General features: G+C 38.1%; 1 protein-coding gene across 1 annotated transcript in view; it reads right to left on the reverse strand.

The window, feature by feature from the left end:
• LOC140159143 (serine/threonine-protein kinase ULK3-like) overlaps positions 1–23,528 on the reverse strand; it is a 194,594-nt gene that overhangs the window by 93,307 nt on the left and 77,759 nt on the right. Inside the window, exons 8-14 of the mRNA XM_072182503.1 lie at positions 20,614–20,719; positions 19,921–19,961; positions 17,875–18,226; positions 16,815–16,882; positions 15,532–15,607; positions 14,898–14,986; positions 13,881–13,947 (exon numbers count right to left, since the gene is read on the reverse strand). Of these exons, the coding sequence (XP_072038604.1) occupies positions 13,881–13,947; positions 14,898–14,986; positions 15,532–15,607; positions 16,815–16,882; positions 17,875–18,226; positions 19,921–19,961; positions 20,614–20,719 (799 nt within the window). The remainder of the gene's footprint in view (positions 1–13,880; positions 13,948–14,897; positions 14,987–15,531; positions 15,608–16,814; positions 16,883–17,874; positions 18,227–19,920; positions 19,962–20,613; positions 20,720–23,528) is intronic.

Here is a 23,528-nt window from a genome sequence, read left to right on the forward strand (position 1 = left end):
TTTCAGTTTCTGAAAGCTCTCAATGTCTTCTTTTTAAACATATGTAAAACTCATTTTCGACCAGGGTCGACATGTTACTCATTTTCCTTGATCATGTCACATTTTGGTGTAGGTGTGTGACATGAAGACATAGGCTATTGATCCTGCCAAGTTTACAGTTTGTTTGGCTTATAATTGGCAAAAATTATTCCTTAATTTTTGTTACTGTGAGCGTCAATAAAGTCCCAACCCATTCTCACGTAAATTCACATAAGCATGCACTAGTCATGCATTATGCAACACGTAACTTAGCGTAAGTGCTGCGCCCAACTGCGTGCACGCCATACTATATCAATACACAGATGTTATTTTTTGCCAATTATAAGCCGAACAAACTTTAATTGATAGTCAATTGCAAGTATTCAGCTGAGCATCTGCCTCCCACATAATTTCTCGTTGTAGCAGCATCAAATGTTACAGGTGAAATTGCTTTTACTTTTAATGAAAATAATGATTCCATAAAATCATCCTTTGCTCAAACAATAGATCCATTCTTCAATGCTTTTGTAAGCTTATCAAAGAAAAGAGAGATTTTCTTCAACTAATAGCTAATTAACAGCTATATGTGACACGATCAAGGGAAATGAGTCGGATGTCGCTAATATTGATTTTGAGATATTAGCAAAGAAAGTGTTAAAATTCTTTTGTTTTATATTGTTTTCAGCGATTGATAAATTGGCGTAATTTCAGAAAGTAGTAGTAACGGTTGCCTTTTCCAGAGGTCTATACTTTGAATTTGTATATAGCATTTATATATCTTTTATCTTATGTGTTCTTATGGTAGTAATAATCATGCCACTTCCAATGCCATAAAGTTCCTCAACTCAGTTCAATAACCTACATAGTTCGTAATAAGCGCCCTCAAGGAGTGCGAGGTTCTGTACCTAACACCTATGAGTAATTGAGTATAGAAGCATATTTCAAAAAAGGACTTGTGACTTGATGGATCATCATGTTTGAGTTCCTATCATTATACGGTACTAAAATTCAATCACTTGAATCCTGTGCGTAGGTGTTGAATTTCTAGATGACACAGAATAATTATATCATTCCGATCTTAACCGATTCAATTCAATTCATTAAAAATCTTTGAGTAACAACTCAGTCCTGAATATTTTACTCATTTCTACTGTCAATTTGTTTGCTCCCAATTTTTGTTATTTCTTATTTAATTTTATTAAGCACTGCAATGGCTATCAAAGAATTTGACAATTGTTTCTTTTATGATTTGTTAATTGGTTTAAAATTCTTCTTGCTTTCATGCTTGGCTATAAAAAATGGTGTTGTAACTGATCTGCACACACTATGGACCACAATGGCCTCATCCCAATGGCACAGTTCAATAACCTCAATTAAACAATTAGTGTGCAAAATTTGACTTCATGTGGCAGAGTATGAGTTTTTGTACTCAAATTTTTGAAGGTCATTCAATGAATGTACAAATGTATTGGAGTTAAAGAACTGTGCCCTGATAGATGAGCTTGTTGTGGATTCTAGTGACATTTCACTGATAATTAGATTTGAGCTAAACTAGTAGTGGCTCTTCTTTTGAAGAATATTTCAGTCAGTGAAAAGTTCAGTGTGCAATAGGTTACCTTGTACCGTTATTTTTGCAGGGTTAATTTTTTCATGAATTTAACTATCCTGAACAGTTGGGGTTTTGTTTGATTTAGGTTTGAAATGGCTACATATTGAAGCATGGGTTTGGAATTCGCAGTGGCGCACTGGTTAAGGTCTTTGCCTTTGGTGCGAGAGGTCCCGGTTCAATTCCTCGCAGGACAAAAAAAAAATGTAAAAATTAAACCCCCTGTGAAAAAATCCTGTTATACCATACACCCCCATGCATTATTGGTTCAAAACTATGCAGCTGCATAGTCTATTCATTGATATCAGTTTTATTTTGTAAAGAAGACAAATTTCTATAATCTTGTTTGATGGCTTTTAAACATAAATAGTCAAAATTAATATTTCAAAATATTAATTATGACTATTTATGTTTGAACCACGGATAACAAACATGTCAAAGCTGATGGGAAAGTGACCCTGGTATTAAAAAAAAGTACAGGTTTCTTTCAGTAATAAGCACTGCAATTTTATTTTATTTAAAATATCTCATGTTCAGTTATATGCAAAAGAAACAAAAACAATCATACCTCCAAAATATGTTGTAGCACATAATGACTTCATTGGTGCATTTTGCCATATTATCAAGGTGGGTCGGAGGGGAGCATGACATAGCAGTGTTTGCACTAAAATATGGAGACAAATAAAGCTGACATACATGAGTAATGGTTTAGGTTCTGTAATAGAGTTCCCATGGTTTGATATAATGGGTGTCATTTCTGCCCTATGTGTATAATTTTTCTCTGGAGGGGAGTAGGAAGATGCCCAAATGTTTAGTTTTGATATATTATTGGCCTTAACTCAAGAAACGCAAGACCTATGGTAATATAAATGTAATTATTGGCTTTCTAGACTCATTTTCCATAAGATCAATGCAAGAATCACTACAGATTTTAACTCTCTCCACAAGGGTGTCAACTGCAGATGACAAGTTTCAATTTTTTTTTAAATTCAAAATTGTACATTTTCATGACAATATTTGGAATCAGCATGAAAAATGCATTAAAATGAGTATAAAAAACTACAAAAGTAAAAAGTAGGAAACTACAAGTATATAAAATTGGGCGAGCTTTCGGCCATAGGCCTTTTTCATAGCCATGATATAATACTTGTGAAAACAAAACATGCACAAGGAATAAAGGTTGATAAACGCGCGTGCGGGTGAGGGACGAAAGCGCGAGCGGAAAAGCACAAAAAACGCAAGCGGGGAAACATAAAAAACGTGAGCGGGAAAGCACAAAAAACGCGAACGGGCCTAACGACGGAAAGCGGGAAAATCAACGTTCATTCCTGAAGGCGTAAGTGTTCCTAAATTGACAATTAGCTGCTGTTCATCTTTGCGGCGACTTGCCGTGTTACCGTGGCATTTTTTGAGTCCAGTAATTTGCCTGGCTGTGACCATTCGTTGAAAAATGTTTAGCAACTGGTTTGGTGATGTTCCCTCTGTTGGTATCTCTGAGATGTTCCCGAAAACGTTCTGATATCATTCGTCCAGTTTCACCGATGTACACTGAAGCGCATTTTCGACACGTAATGGCATATATGCAGTCCTTAGTGGTGCAAGTGAAGTCACCCTTGATGTTAAAGTTATCTTTGGGACCGTTGATTGTAGCAGTGTTATAGACAAACCGACAAGTTTTGCATCGCGGTCTCTTACATGCGGTCATGGAGGCATTATCATGCTTAGGAGTGACTAGGGAGTGGACGAGAGAGTCTCTGAGGTTTTGGTCTTTTCTGTACGCTTGTAGGGGAGGTGATGGGAAGATGGCATGAGTAGCTGGATCCGCGCGAATTAAGTGGAAGTTCTTCTGAACGATTTTGGCAACACGTGACGTTCAGAGGGTGATATGTGAGAACCAGCGGGACGCGATCGGTGTTGGTGGCAGGTGTAGGTTTGATAGCTTCTTCACGAGATATCTATCAACCTTACGCTTAGCATCTTTAGTGATGTGTTCCGGGTAGTCTCTTTCGTGGAAGAAGGTGCACATTTCAGAAGCTCGGTTCTCAAAATCTTCATCTTCACTGCAAAGACGGCGAAGTCGGAGAAGCTGAGATTGAGGGATAGAGTTTTTGCACGCCGAAGGATGTGATGAGGAGTAGGTAAGGTAGCTATGGGAATCGGTGGGTTTGTAGTAGACGCTGGTTCTGAGTTTGTTGTTGTCTTGGTTGACAAGGACTTGAATGTCGAGGAATGATACCGAGTTATTGGAGATTTCGAAGGTGAAATCTAAGGATGGATGAAATGATTTCACATAGTTGATGAATTTCTCCAGGACATCGCGAGAACATGACGAAAATCCGATGATGTCATCTATGTAGCGGCAGTAGAGATCTGGTTTGATACCGGTATACTGGGAGAAGATTTGATTGTCTATATAACCCATGAAGATGCAAGCCATGCTTGGGCCTAATTTAGTCCCCATGACGATCCCAGATTTCTGGATGAAGTGCTAGTTGTTAAACTCAAATGACGAAAGTTTAAGAACTAGTTCAGCAAGCCTAATCAGTGTAGTGGTGCTGGGTCTGTTGTTGGATGGGGTGCGATCCAGGAAGTATTTAAGAGCAACTAGAGCCTCATCGATGGGTATGACCGTGTTTACAAAGCGATTTAACATCCATAGTAAACAGAAGTCGGTTGGGTCCAGAAAATTCGAAATGATCGAAAATAGGAAGTGCATCATTGGTATCTTTGACATACGACGGCAGAGACTCCACGATCGGAGTGAGAACACTATCAAGATAACTTGATATCAGTTCAGTGGGGTAATTACACGTAGATACTACTGGTCTTCCTGGGGTGTTGGCTTTATGGATTTTGGGAAGCAGATAGCTCGTCCCTCACCCGCACGCGCGTTTATCAACGTTTATTCCTTGTGCATGTTTTGTTTTCACAAGTATTATATCATGGCTATGAAAAAGGCCTATGGCCGAAAGCTCGCCCAATTTTATATACTTCACGGTAGTTTCCTACTTTTGACTTTTGTATTCATCATCACACTGCCGACGCAGCTTTTTACTGTATAAAAAACTAGCCTAGTATTGGTTCAGTGGTTTTTGAGATAGCTCTTGATATTTTGCCCCATCTCCAGAAATTCACTTTCCACCCCCCATGACCCCCTGAAAAAATTCCTGGTGTCACCACTGCCTCCCCATATCCCTTGCAGCATGCTACGTACTACTGTGTCAAAAGCAAACGTCGATTGCAACAGTAGCTTTAATGTCATCACATTATTGACAAAGACAAATTTATGAAATATGACTGGACCCAACATCAATCATATTAAAAAGACTGTCACTGTTAAAGTCTGATTTCTTTTCCCCATAAACTATAGATGTAGTTAAGGGTGGTAACAAAACCATCAATCATTTGGTGCAAATTTTCACAAGTTATCCACTTCTATTTCATAGCCAATTAACTATACCAACAGTCCAACACATGAAAATATGATCAATCCATAAAGACCAATCAATGGGCAATTCCAGTTGAAATCCATACACCCCCTATGGAGGACAAACCATCCACACAGGGAGTGTGAATTTCAAATGGGGCTACCATGATTCAGTGTTGTCTGCTACAAAATGGGTTATACCAGTTGAAATCCTTACACCCCCTATGGAAGACATATCCTTAACCTTGCACACATGCATGGAGTGTGAATTCAAAATGGGGTTTACCTGAATGGCCCGGGGGGGGGGGGGGGGCACTCTCACACAAAAGTGCTACCCACCCGCGTCCGACCACCTCTGAAATGCACCCTAAATGGCGAATTTTCACATAACCAAATTGCACCCCTATAATGGCGAAACATATGCAAAATCCTACCCTAAATGGCGAAGCACATGCAAAAACAATACCCTAAATGGCGTCAACTGAGAAATATCTAATTTATACCCTAAGTGGCGTAAACAGGGAAATGAGCTTATTTGATACCCAAGGTGTCTTTTTAATGTTGCAGACCTATAGATACTAAAGAAAACATGCATAAAGGTAACAAGAATTGATTAAAAAGTGGTGATTTTTATCAAATTAGTGCAAACTCACTCAAACAATAATATTACAAACCCTAAACGTCTAAGGATTTGGCTGAAAAAGGACCCCTAAATGACGATGCCTTCTGAAAAAATACCCCTTTTTCAAAAAGACGTCGACGACGCTGTGTGGTGAAAAACATACCCTTTTAGACGTTTTTCTTGGACGCGGGTGTGTAGCAAGTCAAGTAGTGAGTGACCCCCCGGGCTGAATGGCTGACTCAATTTGAAATCTACAACCCCTTGTGTGGAATTTCAACTGGAATATAGCCCAATATTGAGTGCACTCAGGTCTTGAAATAAGGTGGATCCTTGGGCCAAAAGGATTTGAAAATCACTGCGGACCTGCAGACATGCTAAACTTGCAGGCCCGGAGAAATTCTATCACCAAACATGCCGAAGTCAGTATGGACTGAATATTGACTTTAACATCAATCCATAGCTAGTCTGATGTTGATTTGTGCGTCTGAAGTCTTATAAAGTGTCAGAAATGGGGACCAGCTGCAAGGGTAACATTAAAATTGTAAAATTTGAGTTCAAGCCCATAGATTTTGATTTGGGCCCTTGAATGATTTTGGCTTAATATTTCAAGCATTTGCATTAAAGGGATATTTCATGATTTTAGCATCCAACGGAAGTACTGAAAATGTTCTCTTGACCCCCAAGCTTCTTTTAAGGTCATGATGGGATACATAAAATATACATAAAAGAATGGTACAACATCCAGCAGCCATCAACCGCCGTATTTCTACTGGCAGAAATACCAGGCGTCTGTATAGTCAGTCTTCAAATTAATTCTACTACCTTGCGTTGTACTTTTGCATCCCATTTTGAAAGTTGTGGTGCAATTTACTGATGCAGAGCAATTTGAAGTGCAGTTTCAGACGATCAATATGTAAAGTCAGTACAATGTGGTATCGCAATTTTGCACCACAAGTTGTATTGCAAAAGGCGAAATTTGGGGTGCAAATTGCACTGCAATAGGGCTTATTTCGAGGTGGATTCACAGTTGCCTGGTGTCCACACCACACCAACCTGAACCGATCTGTGAACTCAATTTTGCACCACACTGTTAAAGTTGTATTGCAAAAGGCAAAATTTGGGGTGCAAATTGCACTGCAATAGGGCTTATTTCGAATGCTGTGCATAGTCTGCCTCATGAGGTGGATTCACAGTTGCCTGGTGTCCACACCACACCAACCTGAACCGATCTGTGAACTCAATTTTGCACCACACTGTTAAAGTTGTATTGCAAAAGGCAAAATTTGGGGTGCAAATTGCACTGCAATAGGGCTTATTTCGAACGCTGTGCATAGTCTACCTCATGAGGTGGATTCACAGTTGCCTGGTGTCCACACCACACCAACCTGAACCGATCTGTGAACTCAATTTTGCACCACACTGTTAAAGTTGTATTGCAAAAGGCAAAATTTGGGGTGCAAATTGCACTGCAATAGGGCTTATTTCGAACGCTGTGCATAGTCTACCTCATGAGGTGGATTCACAGTTGCCTGGTGTCCACGTCACATCACTACGAACCGATCTGTTTCCACATCTACTCTCACATCCCTGTTTCCACTAAGTACATTTAAAACCGGTAACATTCTAACCTAAACCGCATCACCCGCCAATCCAGAGGATGATTTAAGCACTACCCAGCACTCCACTGGGGTCAACTTGCGGTTAGCACAGCTGTGTGAGTGAACATGACACCACTGCTTGCCCACTGCATAGACATGCATGGTTAAATTTAAATTTGGACTGATATATTTACAATAAAAACACATTCAAAATGTTGGTCGATTTCACATTTTATGTTATCTACTGAAGGTGTGAATCATCCTTTGTGCATACATCACTTTTAATCTGAAATCCACCAAGTAATAATGACACACACGCAATTCTAAAACAACATCTTTTGCACAGAATTCAATGGGATTTGAAAAGTAAACTGATTATTCAGTAGCTCGTAGTTTAACCAAAGTTACGTAAATATTACCCAATTTTTGCACAGTGTAAATTTTGCTCACATTTATGTGTGATACCCATTGACATTAATCACTATGTGGTAAATCATATCTTCTTGGTCATAATTTTTTGTTAATTTATGAGATGCAGACACTATGCAGCCAGTTCACATACTAAATAATTTTACAATACTTGAGGGGGCTATAACTTAAAATTCAACACAATATTTTGAGTTGGGTTTTTTTTTTAGTATTTTTTAGTTGGCAGCTGCATATAGTAGTCAGAAAACAAAGAATAAGAAAGCAATCACAAACAAAAAATGCATTTTTGGTATGATAGAAAATGTCCAAACTTATTAAGATGATTTGAGGTTTAGATGTTGACTATCAATAGAGCACAATATTACACAAATTGACACATCAGCCCTTTGCCCTGTTATTTTGATTGCATTTTGGTGTACACAAAGGGGGCCGAGGGCCACACCACCCACTTTTGTCAGTCAGTTGAAGGAAATGCACCCAATTGGGGAAAATTTGGGGGTTACCGAAAATATTTGAATTGTAGGGGGAATCAAGACCCATGCCCCTGCCCCGCACTTTTGGAAACCTGCGTTAAGCCGCTGATTTTTACAAACAATTGTGGTGTTTTAGCAGGTACTTTTTCACACATCAGCTGTAGTCAGATGTGGTTGACCAATGGTGTGCTATCTATATGTTTTCATGTATATATACGCATCTAACATAAACTTCAAGAATTTTGTCAAAATTCTGCCATTAATAAGTGAAAAAAAAACCCCAGCTGAAACACATGTCGGAAGGTGTTTTAATCTCTTGATCCTTTATACCCATGTCAAAACAACTGCATGTCTATGTTATCAGTGAAATCAATGTGATACACCAGAGTTAAAAAGTTACGCTATACTAGATCTATAGAAAATGCATGGTCAATGTTGCAATGGCATCACCTATTATGAACAGTGCTAAACTACATGTTTGGTGTCCACACATGAGATACCAACCTTATTATGTGAGCTGATCGTGTGATAAAGGTGTGGCTTTAATAAAGACACATGTTGGGGGAGAGATTCAGACACACACAGATGACAGACAGATACACACCCACCCAGATGACAAACATACACTCCCCGACACAACAGATGACAGAGACACGGACACACAGATACAAACAGGTAACAGAGATTTGGACACACAGACACACACACCCCATAGAGACATGCACACACAGATGACAGAGACATGGACACACAGACACAAACAGGTAACAGAGACATGGACACACAGATACAAACAGGTAACAGAGACATGGACACACAGACACACGCAGATGATAGAGACATGCACACGCAGACACACACAGATGACAGAGACATGGACACACAGACACAAACAGACGACAGAGACATGGACACACAGACACAAACAGACGACAGAGACATGGACACACAGACACAAACAGATGACAGAGACATGGACACACAGACCCAAACAGAGGACAGAGACATGGACACACAGACACAAACAGATGACAGAGACATGGACACACAGACACAAACAGAGGACAGAGACATGGACACAAAGACACAAACAGATGACAGAGACATGGACACACAGACACAAACAGCGGACAGCGGACAGAGACATGGACACACAGACACAAACAGAGGACAGAGACATGAATACAAAGACACAAACAGATGACAGAGACATGGACACAAAGACACAAACAGAGGACAGAGACATGGACACACAGACACAAACAGAGGACAGAGACATGGACACACAGACACAAACAGAGGACAGAGACAAGGACACACAGACACAAACAGAGGACAGAGACATGGACACACAGACACAAACAGAGGACAGAGACATGGATGTAATATTTGTGAATGAAGGTACAAGGAGACGCATACTAGATTTAGAGGATATTACAATGGACACACAGACACAAACATCCCCCCGTATTACAAATACTTCCGGGGACCTGAAAAAAAAAAGATGTCCAAATGTATGCATGTCCTCAGTGTGTTGTCATGTCATGTGCTCAACAAATTTGATTCATGTTAACACTGCGAGAACGTTAAGCTATAGAGGGTGTAGTAGGGTATAAGACCTCATTTTTTGCCGTTTAACGAGGTTTCCATATCGAGGATGTGTGTTTAAGTCCTCGTTAAACGCGAAGTCCTTGGTGTGTTGTTATGTCGGAGTCCTCAGAAGTGATGGTAATGCATAATGTAGATGATAGAGACATGGACACACAGACACAAACAGTCATATGAAAGTACAAAAATATGAATGTAATTCTGTCTTTAGTTGACGCCTGACCTGTAATATGGGGAATATATTCAATGACAAGGTACAATCAAGGTAAATTTGAGGGGATTCTGTGCATGACTCTATAACCAACAAATCAGTGGCGTAGCCAGCACTTTTTTAGAGGGTGGGCAAAGAGGTGGCAAGCCAACTTTTAAGGGGGGAATTTGACGAAAATGGTCAAAAATAGGCTAAAAAGTACAATAAAAGGGCTACAAATCTTACATATCAGGGCAGCCATCATGTGGGTGGGGCAAGAGGGAGGCTACCACTTGGCTATGCCACTGCAACATGTAAATTTAGCATTTGAGAATGATTCAGAATTCATATATTTCATCGAAGGCAAACATTACCCAATGTCAATATTAAATCAACATTCAATTTGTGACTCAATAGCGGTACCATTTATATTCAGCTTTACCAGTTCTTTATACACAGCTTTGATGGATTAGATACATTTTGTCTGCAAACATACTTAGGGATAATAATAGTGGATCATTTATCATCAAAATGTGTCGTCTGCTGTCACCGTTTCTTTGTAGGTAGATTCATTTAACATAACAAATCATAACAAGTCACATTAACCCAAGTCATATTCACATGACATGCCAATTTGCCTTGGGGGCATTTTTGCTTTTGGTTTGAGTTGAGATGTGCGACTGAGATTTATATTTGACAAAAAGAGATCAAAATATACATATTTTGAAATAATTTTTGTCCCAAATGAAAATAAATTTGCATAAATTGGGGAAACATTTTGGGAAATGTTGCTACAAAACATTGAAATGGGAAAGCACTTAGAGAAGTTTTGGAAACTACCCATTCTTTCAACCAGTGTTCTGTATAGGGCTGTTGTTGACTAGAATTTTCATTGTTGACAATCGTCAAATCTCAAGATCAGACGTGCCGACAAAGCAATACATCAATAAAGTCCAAAGAAAATCTCGAATCAAGAACTTTACGAGAAAAACAAGGAAACAAAGTGGAGTAATAAAATCAAGAAGAGGCGGCTCCTTTGGTTAGGACACCTCCTGAGACTACCTGATGATACCTCAGCAAAGCAAACTCTTGAAGAACACAAACGACACATAAAATGACAAAGAGGGAAACCAAAACTATGTGGATATCAGCAATTCAAAAAGAGCTGAGAGAAATCAAAGAAGACTTAACCATAAAGAAAGTGACTGAACTTTCGAGAGAGAGAGACCTACTTCGAGAAACTTTATTGATGGCGCTATGTCAAACTGCTGACGAGAAGCGTTTATGATGATGACGATGTATGAAGTCCAAGTTCATAGACCACCCTTAAGTATCATTTATTTACATCAAAATATTACTGTCAGTTACACATAATGTAGCCACTTTGACGAAAATGGTCAAAATTAGCACCTCCCCTAAAAAATCATGCGTATGGGCCTGCGATCATGTGTCATCCAACTATAACTCTATCACTTATTACACAATATCTAATACTACTAATATGGGCTGCTTATCCACTGCAAGTTTTCGTGCCAAAAATATTCAAAAGGTCATTGTATTTCATGAAAAGGGTATCGAAGTGCAACAACATCAAGGTGAAGTTATTGACAATCACTCATCCTACAAATTAAGTCAATATACACAGTTACTATTGTGTTTTCAACTTTTTGTATGTTTTATACAATTTATGTGTATTTCTGTTCCGGGGATTTCTGGCAAAAAACTTTTGCTCACGTAAAATTACAGTATCAACAAGTAAATGACATGATGCTGTTTTCATACTTGGGAGGTAGTTTATGAATCAGTCTGCTATTCCAATGCAAAACGATGTATCTGATGGCAATAAGCAAAGCTGAATACTATCTTTTTACTTGGAAGGTAGTTTATGATTCAGTCTTCTCTCCCAATGTAAAACAGAGTACCTGATGGTAATTAGCAAAGCAGATATTACCTTTTTACTTGGAAGGCAGTTTGTTTCACACGATTTTCAGCAGGTGGGCATTATTTGCTTGAGCAATGGTTTGAGACGCATTCAAAATGATTTTACTTCGTAATGTATAATAATGTTTCTTTTTAGATTGCACCGTTGCTTTTGTGTAAAATACTTAATGACTGCCAATCTTCATTATTAGTACAGCACCTAAATGGAATATCTAGGTTTACATTTAATGTGCTTTTGTGTGTGTGCTACTTGCATTTTCTCATATATGTAGGCAACATGCCGGGGCAACATGGAATAATGAAATAATTCCAGCTCTAAATGCAAGCCTCTACATTGAATTATTATTTTTAGCTCAGTTATTATTTCTTTAGCTCAGTTAGTTAGAGCGTCCTGCTAGTAATACGAAGGTTGCCGGTTCCAATCCGGCCGGATGCACTGGCACAAACAGATAACAGACATGGACCGGGGGCACTCAGCTTAAATTTTGGGAACTGAAAACTGATTTTCGGGCAACATAAGGGCTTGATGAACTGAAATTTCAACATTATTTGGGGCTCTAGTGAACTGAAATTGCAAGCCTCTACATTGAATTATTATTTTTAGCTCAGTTATTATTTCTTAAGCTCAGTTAGTTAGAGCGTCCTGCTGGTAATACGAAGGTCGCCGGTTCCAATCCGGCCGGATGCACTGGTTTTTTTTTCAATGTTTATGTGCACTGGCCTACTCTGGGGAAAGATTAAAAATTTTGTTCAAGCCTCTACATTACAATCAAGTTCAATATTCCCTGGGACACATTGTTCACATTTTGCGCACATGGTTAAGTGAAACCATCCAAATAGTATAGTGCAAAATAATGAATGAATGACTGAAAAGTGGCAACTGGCCATGGGACACACAACGACACAACACACAGTTTACGAGTTTCCACGACTAACTGGGGACTAAAATGGCAGATTTTTGAGATTTTTTCAGACAACCAGGTCATCAATACTGCCCCCATTGTGTTCCTGGATGGAATAATGCCATTTTGGCATTTTCAGATAGAGGGGGTAATGGAACATAAGTAGCACCAACCGGTGACATCCACAGTTTTTGGAAGTCCCCGGTTGGTGGGGAAAAAATAAAAAAGTCCATGACTGCCAGTAAAAACAAAGGTACTCACATCCCCAGTTTTATTGGCCTCACCATAGACTATGTCATAGTCACTTTGAGAAATAAAAGGTATGTTATTAATCATGATAAATGCATTCACTTGAACTCAAAATTACTTACAGAGGTTTATCACAAGTATTCACTAAATAGTCATATAAAGGTTCATATCAGCCATAATGTAAGTATAGAATATGTACATGCAATTTTGCCCTGGTCAAATCATTTGAGGATACTCAAGCAACTTGAAGAATGTATAACACCTCGATCCGAAGAGCCAGGGGGGCAATCACGTTGCCGTGCCCAGGGGCCAGCAAAAGGTAATTCTGGCCCTGAAGCTATGCACAACATGCAATTCTTGAAAAACTTAGATTATAGTGGTGGGGGTGGGGGAGGTGTAACACATCGATCCGAAGAGCCAATCATGTTGCCGTGCCCTGGGGCCAGCAGGTAATTCAAGCCCTGATGCTATGCACTACATGCAATTGTTGAAAAAACTTAGGATACAGTGGTGGGGGTGGGGGTGTAACACTTCGATCCAAAGAGCCAGGGGCCCCAACATGTTGCAGTGCCCAGGTGCCAGCAAAAGGTAATTCCAGCCCTGATGCTATGCACTACATGCAATTCTTGAAAAAAACTTACGTTGCAGTAGGGTTGTAACACTTTGATTCGAAGAGCCACAGGGGCCAAACATGTTGCCAAGCCCAGGGGCCAGCAAAAGGTAATTCTGGCCCTGAGGCTATGCACTATACATGCAGACACCAATAGATGTCAGTGTCACTGCTGATATCTATCCTTTTTGTACCAAAATGTCTTACCTTCTTTGAATGATTTTGAGCCCATTTCTTCATTTAGTCTGTCCTGTTGCCATTGTATTCTTCTCACCTAAATCAAAGAAGACGGATAACTATCGGTGATAAAATCTTATCGTTATGAGTTCGGCAAACAGCCGAATCCGTATTCGTCTTTTGGTATATTTATGTTATTTTTTATTATTTTTGAATTAGTGAACAAGGGATCAACTACCCAAAGAGGGCAGCATATAAATTTTTTTAAACTATGGTCAGTGTGATAAGTAAGCAAAAGACGATGGCATACAGGGTTAGCTAATGGTGCAGCCCAGTGCAGTCAATGATGATCACTGTTAAAATATTGATATGCTGCCCTCTATAATAGGTACAGCGTCGCCAATGATCCCTTGTTTGCTAATTCAAAAATAATTCATGCGTAACATAAATGTACCAAAAGACAAATACAGATTCAGCTGTCTGCCGAACTCATGAATGTTATGTATCACACTTCTTAAGGGGGTACTACACCCCTGTGGTAAATTTGTGACTATTTTTGCATTTTTCTCAACAAATAATAACACACTGGTAACAAAAGTTATGTGTATTATTGGGGCAAGGAATCCAATTACTACACTGAAATTTCAGTGACTCAAGATAAGCGGTTCACTATATATGATAGGAAATGAGGTACATCTTAGCGGTACCTTATTTCTTATCATAAATATAATGAACCGCTTGTCTAGGGTCACTGAAATTCCAGTGTAGTAATTGGATTCCTTGCCCCTATAATATACATACATTTTGTTACCAGTGTGTTATTAGTTTTTGAGAAAAATGCAAAAATGGACACAAATTTATTGAGGGGTGTAGTACCCCCTTAATGACAACTGATTGAGTCAACCATTTAAAGGTATTTGCATTTGTTCCTTAGCAAGATGGTCAGAGCACCACTATGCTTTCTTTGAAAAAATCATAATCCCCCAAAATGGCTCAATTTCCAAAAATCCAGATAATTCCAGAAAAATTTAATCTCTGGTATCTTACCTCCAGATATCGCTTCAAATCTTCTGCTCTGGAAATATATCTCTGAATTTCAGAACTTAGTAAATCTCTTCTAGGTCCCTTGGGTTCCACTGCAGGAAGAAAAAATATATAAACAAGAAGATATTAAATGCTCACACTGATTTGTTTATGATTAAAAACAATGCAGTTGTTCTGAATTTTTTTTAAAATTTACTTGTTGATTTATTTATACTTATTTAAGGGAGTGTTATTGCATTGTCTATTTTGTAAATATTTGTGGAGCTTATTTCAAATTTGGCCAAATTAGTGTACAAATTCAGAAGTGCACCATACACTTTAACAGCTAAGCACGTAGAGCACATGTTCTGGGCACCGTACTGGAGGGAGTGCTGAATCAACCAATTTTTGTATGTCCATACATAATTGATCAATTCAGCTCACTCCAAGCAGTGAAAGTCAATAGTATAACACGCTTTTCAACAAGAATCATTATTAGAGGCCCAAATTCACGTTGACTATGACCAAATTTAGAAGTATTATTACACATTTTGTGTGCTTAGCATAAGTGCAATTAAAAAAAAAAGGGAGCACCGCTCAATATCCTGGCCTCGCCCCAGCTGACCACCCCGGCCCACTGGCTACACCACTGACTTACTTTGAAGTATAGGTAGTAGCTGTCCGATGGATACCTGATATAATTCTAATGCTAAATCATAATCCTCTCTGGCATCCTGAAAGTTAAAAGAAAATAAGCGTAAAAAATAAAATAAATAAGAAATACAGATTCCCAAATATTAGGAAACAGAATATCATGAATTCAGTTAACTTCATTATCAAGTTTAGGTTGTGACATGCCTCGGATAATCTGACAGTGGACCAATATTTATATCAATTTTCCAATAAAATATGACCCACTTTTAAACATGAGGTCCAGATATTTGCCCCAATTTAACATAATTTTTTACAAATTTCATTTTTTTGTGAAATTTGGGCTCCAGTCAGGTGAAATGGGCTATTCCATTTAAAATCCACACTGCCCCTGTGGAAGATTTTGGAAATATCTGCCACAGGGGGAGTAGTGATTTCAAATGGAATGAACACATTAGGTGGCCCCATTTGAATTGCATGCATGCTCTGTGAAAGATTCAACCTGAAACTTCTGTGAAAGATTCAACCTGAATCTTCCACTGAGGGAGGGGGAGGGGGAGTTTCAAATGGAGCTGCTAAAGTGTTCATTCTATTTAAAATTCATACTCCCCCTGTGGAAGATATTTCCAAAATCTTTCACAGGGGTAGTGTGGATTTCAACTGAACAGCCCAATGTGGGTATTTTTTCATATTTGCGGCACACCTCCTTATGGTAATTTGTACTGTGAATAGTGGCATGGCCAGGACTTGTCGGATTGAGGCAAAGCATCTTTCAAGGTGGGCAAACTTTCATGAAAACCATCCAAAATGGACCAATAAGTACAAAAAGTTCTAAATTTCTTAAATATTATGGCAACAGCATCCCATAGGGTAGGGAGCAGGGGGCAGCTCGCCCATTCAAATATGCTGCATTTTGAATGAATTTAAAATTTAAAATCTGGTTACAATGCTATATATCACTTGCTGAAAACAAAAGAATATGAGCACATTTTTTTGCCATCTCAAAATCAAAATTAGCAACATTAAACTTGTGTCATATTAATGTCACTGTATATTATTTTAATCAGCACTGTCTTATAATATTTTGCTGTAAACCTTTGATGAATGCGTACTACCATGACATTGAAGGCAAATGGCAGCTGATCAGAGACAAGTGTGTTTCAACACGCGAAAATGTACACTTAAAATACACTCTCATCAAAAGTTTGCAGGAAAAGACTATCACTTATATAAGTTCTCTTATATAAATAGATACCTTTGTAATAGCTAATTTATCAAATTCTTTTTTACCTCAAATTCAGCTTTGTGTACTCTCCTTAAGGCTTGTGCAAGTCTTTGGTCATCAGTTGCCATTTCATCTGTAATGATTTGGTAAAATATGACAAACCGCTTAAGATGGCTGTAACATAAAGTTTGTGAGTCAAAGTGGTTTGATAAAAATAAAATCTACATCAAATCTCACTACATTCAACCACTGGCGAGCTGTGGGATTTTCCTCTTTTTCACTGCAAGTTTTACCGCAAGAGCACAAGATCTCTTGTGCATACCTCTTGTGCAGCTTATCCTAGAGCTTTATATAGTTGACTCTCGCCTAAGGCACTTGATTAGGTCACACAACCTTGCCATAAAACTTCCAAGGTCCAATTTGGTCTTCTATAGAAGATTATTTCCCCATACTCTGCAGGCATTTGGAATACCCTGCCAGCACATATTGCCTCAAATCAGGATTTGCAGAGCTGCAAGCAAGAGGTTAATAGCTATGTATAGTCTGTCTTAAGTTGAGAGTAGTTAACGCCATGTTAGATTTCGTAGTGGCATATATATTCAAATTGTGCGCGCTAACTTAACCCCGCGGGGCATACACACACGTATAGAAGGGTGATTTATCCGTATGCTGGGGTTACAACCACGTAAACGCACTAATTCGAGTCTGCCACTATAAAATCCAATATGACGTAACTCTCAACTTGAGACGCGATACAGTATAGGCAACAACATGACAGTGTTGCCAAATTAGAAAACTGCTGTTAATGTAACGATCAGCAAGTTTGTTACATTATGTTCATAAAGCTCAGGTTTATTTTTTATCTTTTAGTAATTGTGAGAGATGTTGCTAGTCTCTTGGCTACATTTGGTGACTAACATTTTACCCGATTTCGTTAACCTTTATCTCTTTTTAACTCTTTTGTTTGTATCCATTCCTGCAGTAAATCCCTATTACTTACAAATGTGGGTACCGTTCGTAAGTAAGTTTAGTGAAATGTTACAAACGATTTCGAGACTTACGAAGCTTCGTAAAGTTTAGTGAAATGGACCCAAGTACATATGACCTAAGAGTGCAATTTCTTACCTAACTGAATTGATTTGGTGAGATCAACATCTGCTGTCCCATCATCCGATGATGGTTGCTGTGGAGACTGAGATTGTGCCGGACTGCTGCTACTCCTCTTGATAGCTCTCGTAGGACTACTACTATCACTTGTATTAGCACTATCATCACCATCCTCACTTGTAAAACTGCTATTAGCACCGGTGGTACTACTCTCAACGGCACTGTTGCTTCTTCTTGGGGTATTAGCACTTCTGTTATTGGTAGTCTCTGATGATTTATCTGATATTGAGGGATGGTATTTCACTTGAGGCATTTTCTTTGGTTTCATAAGAGATTTGAGTTCTTCTGCTCTTGCTAAGTAATCTTGTACCTGTTCATCAAAAATGCAAATTAACTTTTAAATATCTTGCATGAATGATTAAGAAATCACAGAACTTTTAATTAATGTATTTCTGAGAGTGCACAGGTCCCTTAAAAGAACAAAATAATTACAAACTTCATTGATTGCATAATATAATAATGAAAATTAACATTGAAATTTTTACTTAAAGGAGGATTTCGTGATCCTAGCATCCTCTTTTTATGACATTTTTCAGTAGATATCCACGAAAAAAGCTTATTTCCAAAATTTCAGTTGATTCCGATTTTGCGTTTGCGAGTTATGCATGATTATGTGTATTACACTGCTCCATAGACAATGTGTTGTAATTTCGTTCTGGTGCAACAGAACGAAATTCAAATTTGGCGATATTTTTGCTAAACGAATTAATCTGCAAGAAATATTTGGTACATAAACATTATGTAGCCAGAGGTATCCAGTGGTGTAAAAATCTCAACTTTTTTTGGGAAAAGTGGGGGGATGAGGCTGTGGATCACGAAATGCCCCTTTAAAAGGATATAGAGTAATTATTTTTGCCACCCAAAAAATATGTAAAACGAAGTTATTGATATTTTGATAGAATAGGTAAGTGTGGAAAAAAAACTGACACCGCTACTGAATTCAACTTGATATTGTTTTCTTCATATATTCTTTAAGTACAATTGCTAAGGTTGTGTGCAAATAGTTTTCAACCAATGTTAAGTCATCAACATATTTCCAGCATTTTATTTTGGATTGGCTATCATGGGCAGCATCATAATGACTTGAAAGCCTATGGGACCAATTTTTGTACCCTGTGGAAACCCAGCTTTCAAGAATTTGTCAATTTTCTTGATAATATCTTACATATTCTTGCCTATTTCTCACAAAGTTACACAACCATGGTATGTTTACATTTACTACATAATTTTAAAGCGCTGGAGTCCATTTCACTAAACTTTTAACTCTTCGTAACTCAAGTAACCGTTCGCAAAGCTACGAATACCCAGTACTAGACGTTACTTTACGAAGGGTCTCTGTAGTAAATCGCTATTACTTACGAAGAGTTCTATTCGTAAGTAAATTTAGTGAAATGGAACTTACGACTCTTCGTAAGTTACAAACTATTTTGAGACTTACGAAGCTTTGTAAAGTTGAGTGAAATGGACCTGTGGTTTCTGATGTTACCGCAGGATATGTTACCATCTACACCAAGATAAGCACAGCTAGGCCCTTTTAGTTTCTCAAAATATACAGAACAAAAATGTGAGTATTGAAAACTTTCTATGAATTTTAACCTAAATATCGTCACTGGGCGGGAAAATCTCATATGTACTTTTTGCCCTTGAACATGGATGAAGCAAACCATTCAATATAAAGTGTACACTTACAAGGCTTTATCCATTTTCAAGGGCCAGAAGTATTTCCTGCATGTACTTTTGGCCCTTGAACATGGATGAAGCAACCCGGGGAAGCAACCTCTTCAATATAAAGTCTACACCTACAAGGTTTTATCCAGGTTCAAGGGCCAAAAGTACATATGAGGTTTTTCCCCACCCCGTGACGATATGAATTTCTCCTTAAATTATTGGAAGGGACTAGGATACTTGGGCCCTACTAAAATGATTGGGGTGCCAGTCCCCAGCTCCCCGGATCCAGAGCCATTGTACTCTATACTGCCTATTAAACCAAACAAAAATATTTACCCTTGATCTTAATGCTTCTTTCCTTCTGTGATTTCTCTCATCTGTAATTTAATGATAAGATATACAACAAAGGTTAAGAAACAATATTATTTATGATGACAATTGATAAGGTGTTTGACTATGATGCAAGAGGTTGCAGGTTCAAATTCTGGACAAATTTTAGTTAGCTTGATATTCCCATGGACAAGGAACTTACTGCTAATTTGTCTCGTTGTATTCCGTACAAAACTTGGGGAGCTGATCCTGGTTGCGAAGGTTATTTGCGGAATGTCTAGGATGTGCGCTCTTGAAGCAGCAAGTCTCTGAATTGTTGTTTAATGGTTTATGGAATGATGCGGGCCATAGTGGTCAGCGACAACCTGTACAGTGTGCTGAGGCTTGTGGATCAACGTCTTGGCATTGTGTCTGTGCATAGTGCACTATAAATCACTGCATGCTTCTTTTTTTTAACAGGCTGATTCTAACTCATGTTTGTCATTCTTTTGTACGAAATCCGAAATAGGAATCCGCTAAAAATGAAAATATCATTGAAAAAAGCAGATTCCGAACATCTATTGTTGTATTTGCTTATACTAAACCCAAGTTATACTGATTTGAATAAAACCACCCATTTTTGCAACTGCACACGGTTTCATTATATTATGTGTGTTAAATTGTGTTAAAAACCTTTCTCATAATTAAACTATGACTTACATTGAATAGCTGGAAGAAAGTATTCTAGTGACTGACAGTACAGCCTGGCTGCTGAATTCCACTCCCCGGCATTGTCCCGTGTAACAGCTTCCTGAACCAATGCTTTCTGTGCAAATGAAAGACAAGAGAATTGGGGCGATCAGTGATTTAACTTAGTGCCACTCAAAAAAAAATGCAACTGGTAAGAAAAGCCTGAACCAGCACGAAAATTTGGGTACAAATTTCATTACAATGAGAACATTACATTTCATGCATTGGGAGAAGCAGAATGTTAAAAGGCATTATTTAGTATCACTTAATCCATTTGACATCACTGGCACCAACTGTTGGCATCACTGAATCCATTTTTGGTGCCAATTACATATAATAGTGCTGTTTTGGCATCATGGGATCTTTTTGGCACCATTGTATGGTGCCATTTTTGTATCAGGGTATTTTCCCCACAGGACAAATGGAGTCAGTGGTGCCAAAATGGTGGTGCTGATGCCAAACTGGCTTCACTGGCACCAATTCTAACATTTTAATTATTTCCAGTCAGCAGCACTAGCTTTGAAGTTCAGCATGTGCTGCGTTGGCTTAGCGTGGTTTCTTGTGTGTACATATGCGCCACTTTGATCGCGTGCGTAAAAGTATGTACACGCATCAAGTAACGCTAAGCTAACAAAGAACACACTGAACTTCAAAGCTAGTAGTGACACTGATTGGAGGAAGATAGACTAACTACAGGCACTGTGTGCGCAAACTTTTGAAACAATCAAGCTTAAAGATGCAAATTATTGTTCAATTTCAGGTTCTTGCAGACAAATGCCCAAAATACATGGCAATAAACCATGACAGATTTGCCATAGCGTTATGTATGGTATAATTTTGAGTTGGTAATCTTTAGGTATGATATCTTTGGCTACTTATTACTGATCAAATAAAATGATAATGCCAAAAACAACCAAACACAAATGTTCCTGATAAACATGTATAATATTTCAACATCTGATATAAATTATATCATGAAAACCCTTCATGATAACTTTGTACTTTGAATTGAACAAGCCTTTACATGTTTGTTTGCTTGGTAATGTAGAAATACTATTTCTGAACCAAACTAACTTTTTTAGCTTAATTAAAGAGCCCAACATGTACACTCAAGTTAATATAAAGAAAAAGAAAGTCCCAAGAGTCAGTGTATTTTCAAAATGGCACCCAAAATGGCCACCAAATGCAGGTAATCACTAATAAATGACCATATATGAATACTATTTCTGAACAAAACTAACTTTTTTAGCTCAATTAAAGAACCCAGCATAAATTCTAGTATAAAGAAAAAAAAATCACAAGAGTCAGTGTATTTTCAAAATGGCGCCCAAAATGGCGCCCAAAATGGCCGCCAAATACTGAAAAAAGACTATAAGTTATCATACATATATCGAGACTATATCTTTTTGGCTTAATTTAGGGCCTAATATGCTTCTAAAATAAGGTAAAGGTAAAAAACATCCCAGTCATCAGTGTACTTCTGTGATGGCCCCTAAAATGGCAGCGGAAATTGGCACCAATATTAAAAATTCTCAAATATTTAATAATGCTTATTCAGTCAAATATAAAGTCAAACTTGAGACATCTTTGATCCTGTATGACAAAAATAATTAAAATATATAGCAAGTTTTGTTTCCTCCCTATGTAATTCAGCTTTTCTAATAAATCTTGAATATAAAACATAATCCTGAAATGTTGAAAACGGACAGAGGTTTTTTTACAACCATAATTGAGATTTGTAACCCGCTCTCCTTCCAAAGCTCAACAAAGTGCATTCACATTGATATATAAGTTTGATCTTTGTGGTTTACCTTATTATCTTAACCTATTGTTGAGTTATTAATTAATGAATAACAAAACAAACACACCAAGAAATACCCTGAAAAAAATTATCTAAAAATAGAAGATATGAAAAGCAGAATCATCCTACGGAAGATTAGATTTATATGATCTAGCGACCACAGTGCACTTCTATGAGAACTTTAAACGTAGGCATTTTTATAGGCCTAAAGAGCCTTTAGAATAGTTATCAAAGAAGTGCTTCAAACATATATTCAGCTGCAACAAGGATCTACAGCACAGTATGACTGCCCTCTAACAGCTCCCCAATTTACACCTGGGTGGAGACAAGGGAGATAGTACCTTGCTCAAGCTAGGACACAACACTTCTCAGGCATACAGGTAAGTATCTGTAATCCTTGAGAAATTCATAGAGACTTTTCATGACTATATTGAGGGTACACAATGTATTGTTGGTCGAAGCAGTAAAAAAAAAAATTTGTGATCTAAATCAATATATTATTGAAAAATAACACTTTGATGTTTTGCACAAATTCATTTTACAAATTAATACTTTGAAAACTTACTTGATTTATTGCTGTAAATGAGTTATGTACGTTTTACAAAATTGTTGTTGTTTCAGCCCTCTTTATAACATAACTCAAGAACCACAAGACCTACAAAAGTATATCTGTGATATTTGAATTCTTCTATACACTCGCTATGAAATGATCAATGCAATTTTTGCCAAAGCTCACTACCATTCGCAAGATGCTGTGAACTACTAAATCGCAACAGTTTAAAATAGTTGCTAACCTTAAATGGGTGACTTTATTGATGAAGACACTCAGACCCGGTCCACACAAGTATTTTTTTATCATTGTGCAGAGATCCACTCACTTATTGCCAAAAAACCTGAAACCTTAAAAAGCCAGCGACAATGCCAGCGCAGTGAGTAAAACAAGCGGAGGAGCAACGGCTGGTGGTCCAGAGGGCTGCCTTAGCCCCCTGGAGGGGGTCCAGGGGCAGCACCCACAGAAGCTTCTGGATTTTCGACTTTTCAAAGCCAAATCTGTGACAGTGTGGGTAACATCCCCCTCAGCTAG

Source organism: Amphiura filiformis, chromosome 8 (genome assembly GCF_039555335.1).
Source record: "Amphiura filiformis chromosome 8, Afil_fr2py, whole genome shotgun sequence".
Classification (NCBI taxonomy): Eukaryota; Metazoa; Echinodermata; class Ophiuroidea; order Amphilepidida; family Amphiuridae; genus Amphiura; species Amphiura filiformis.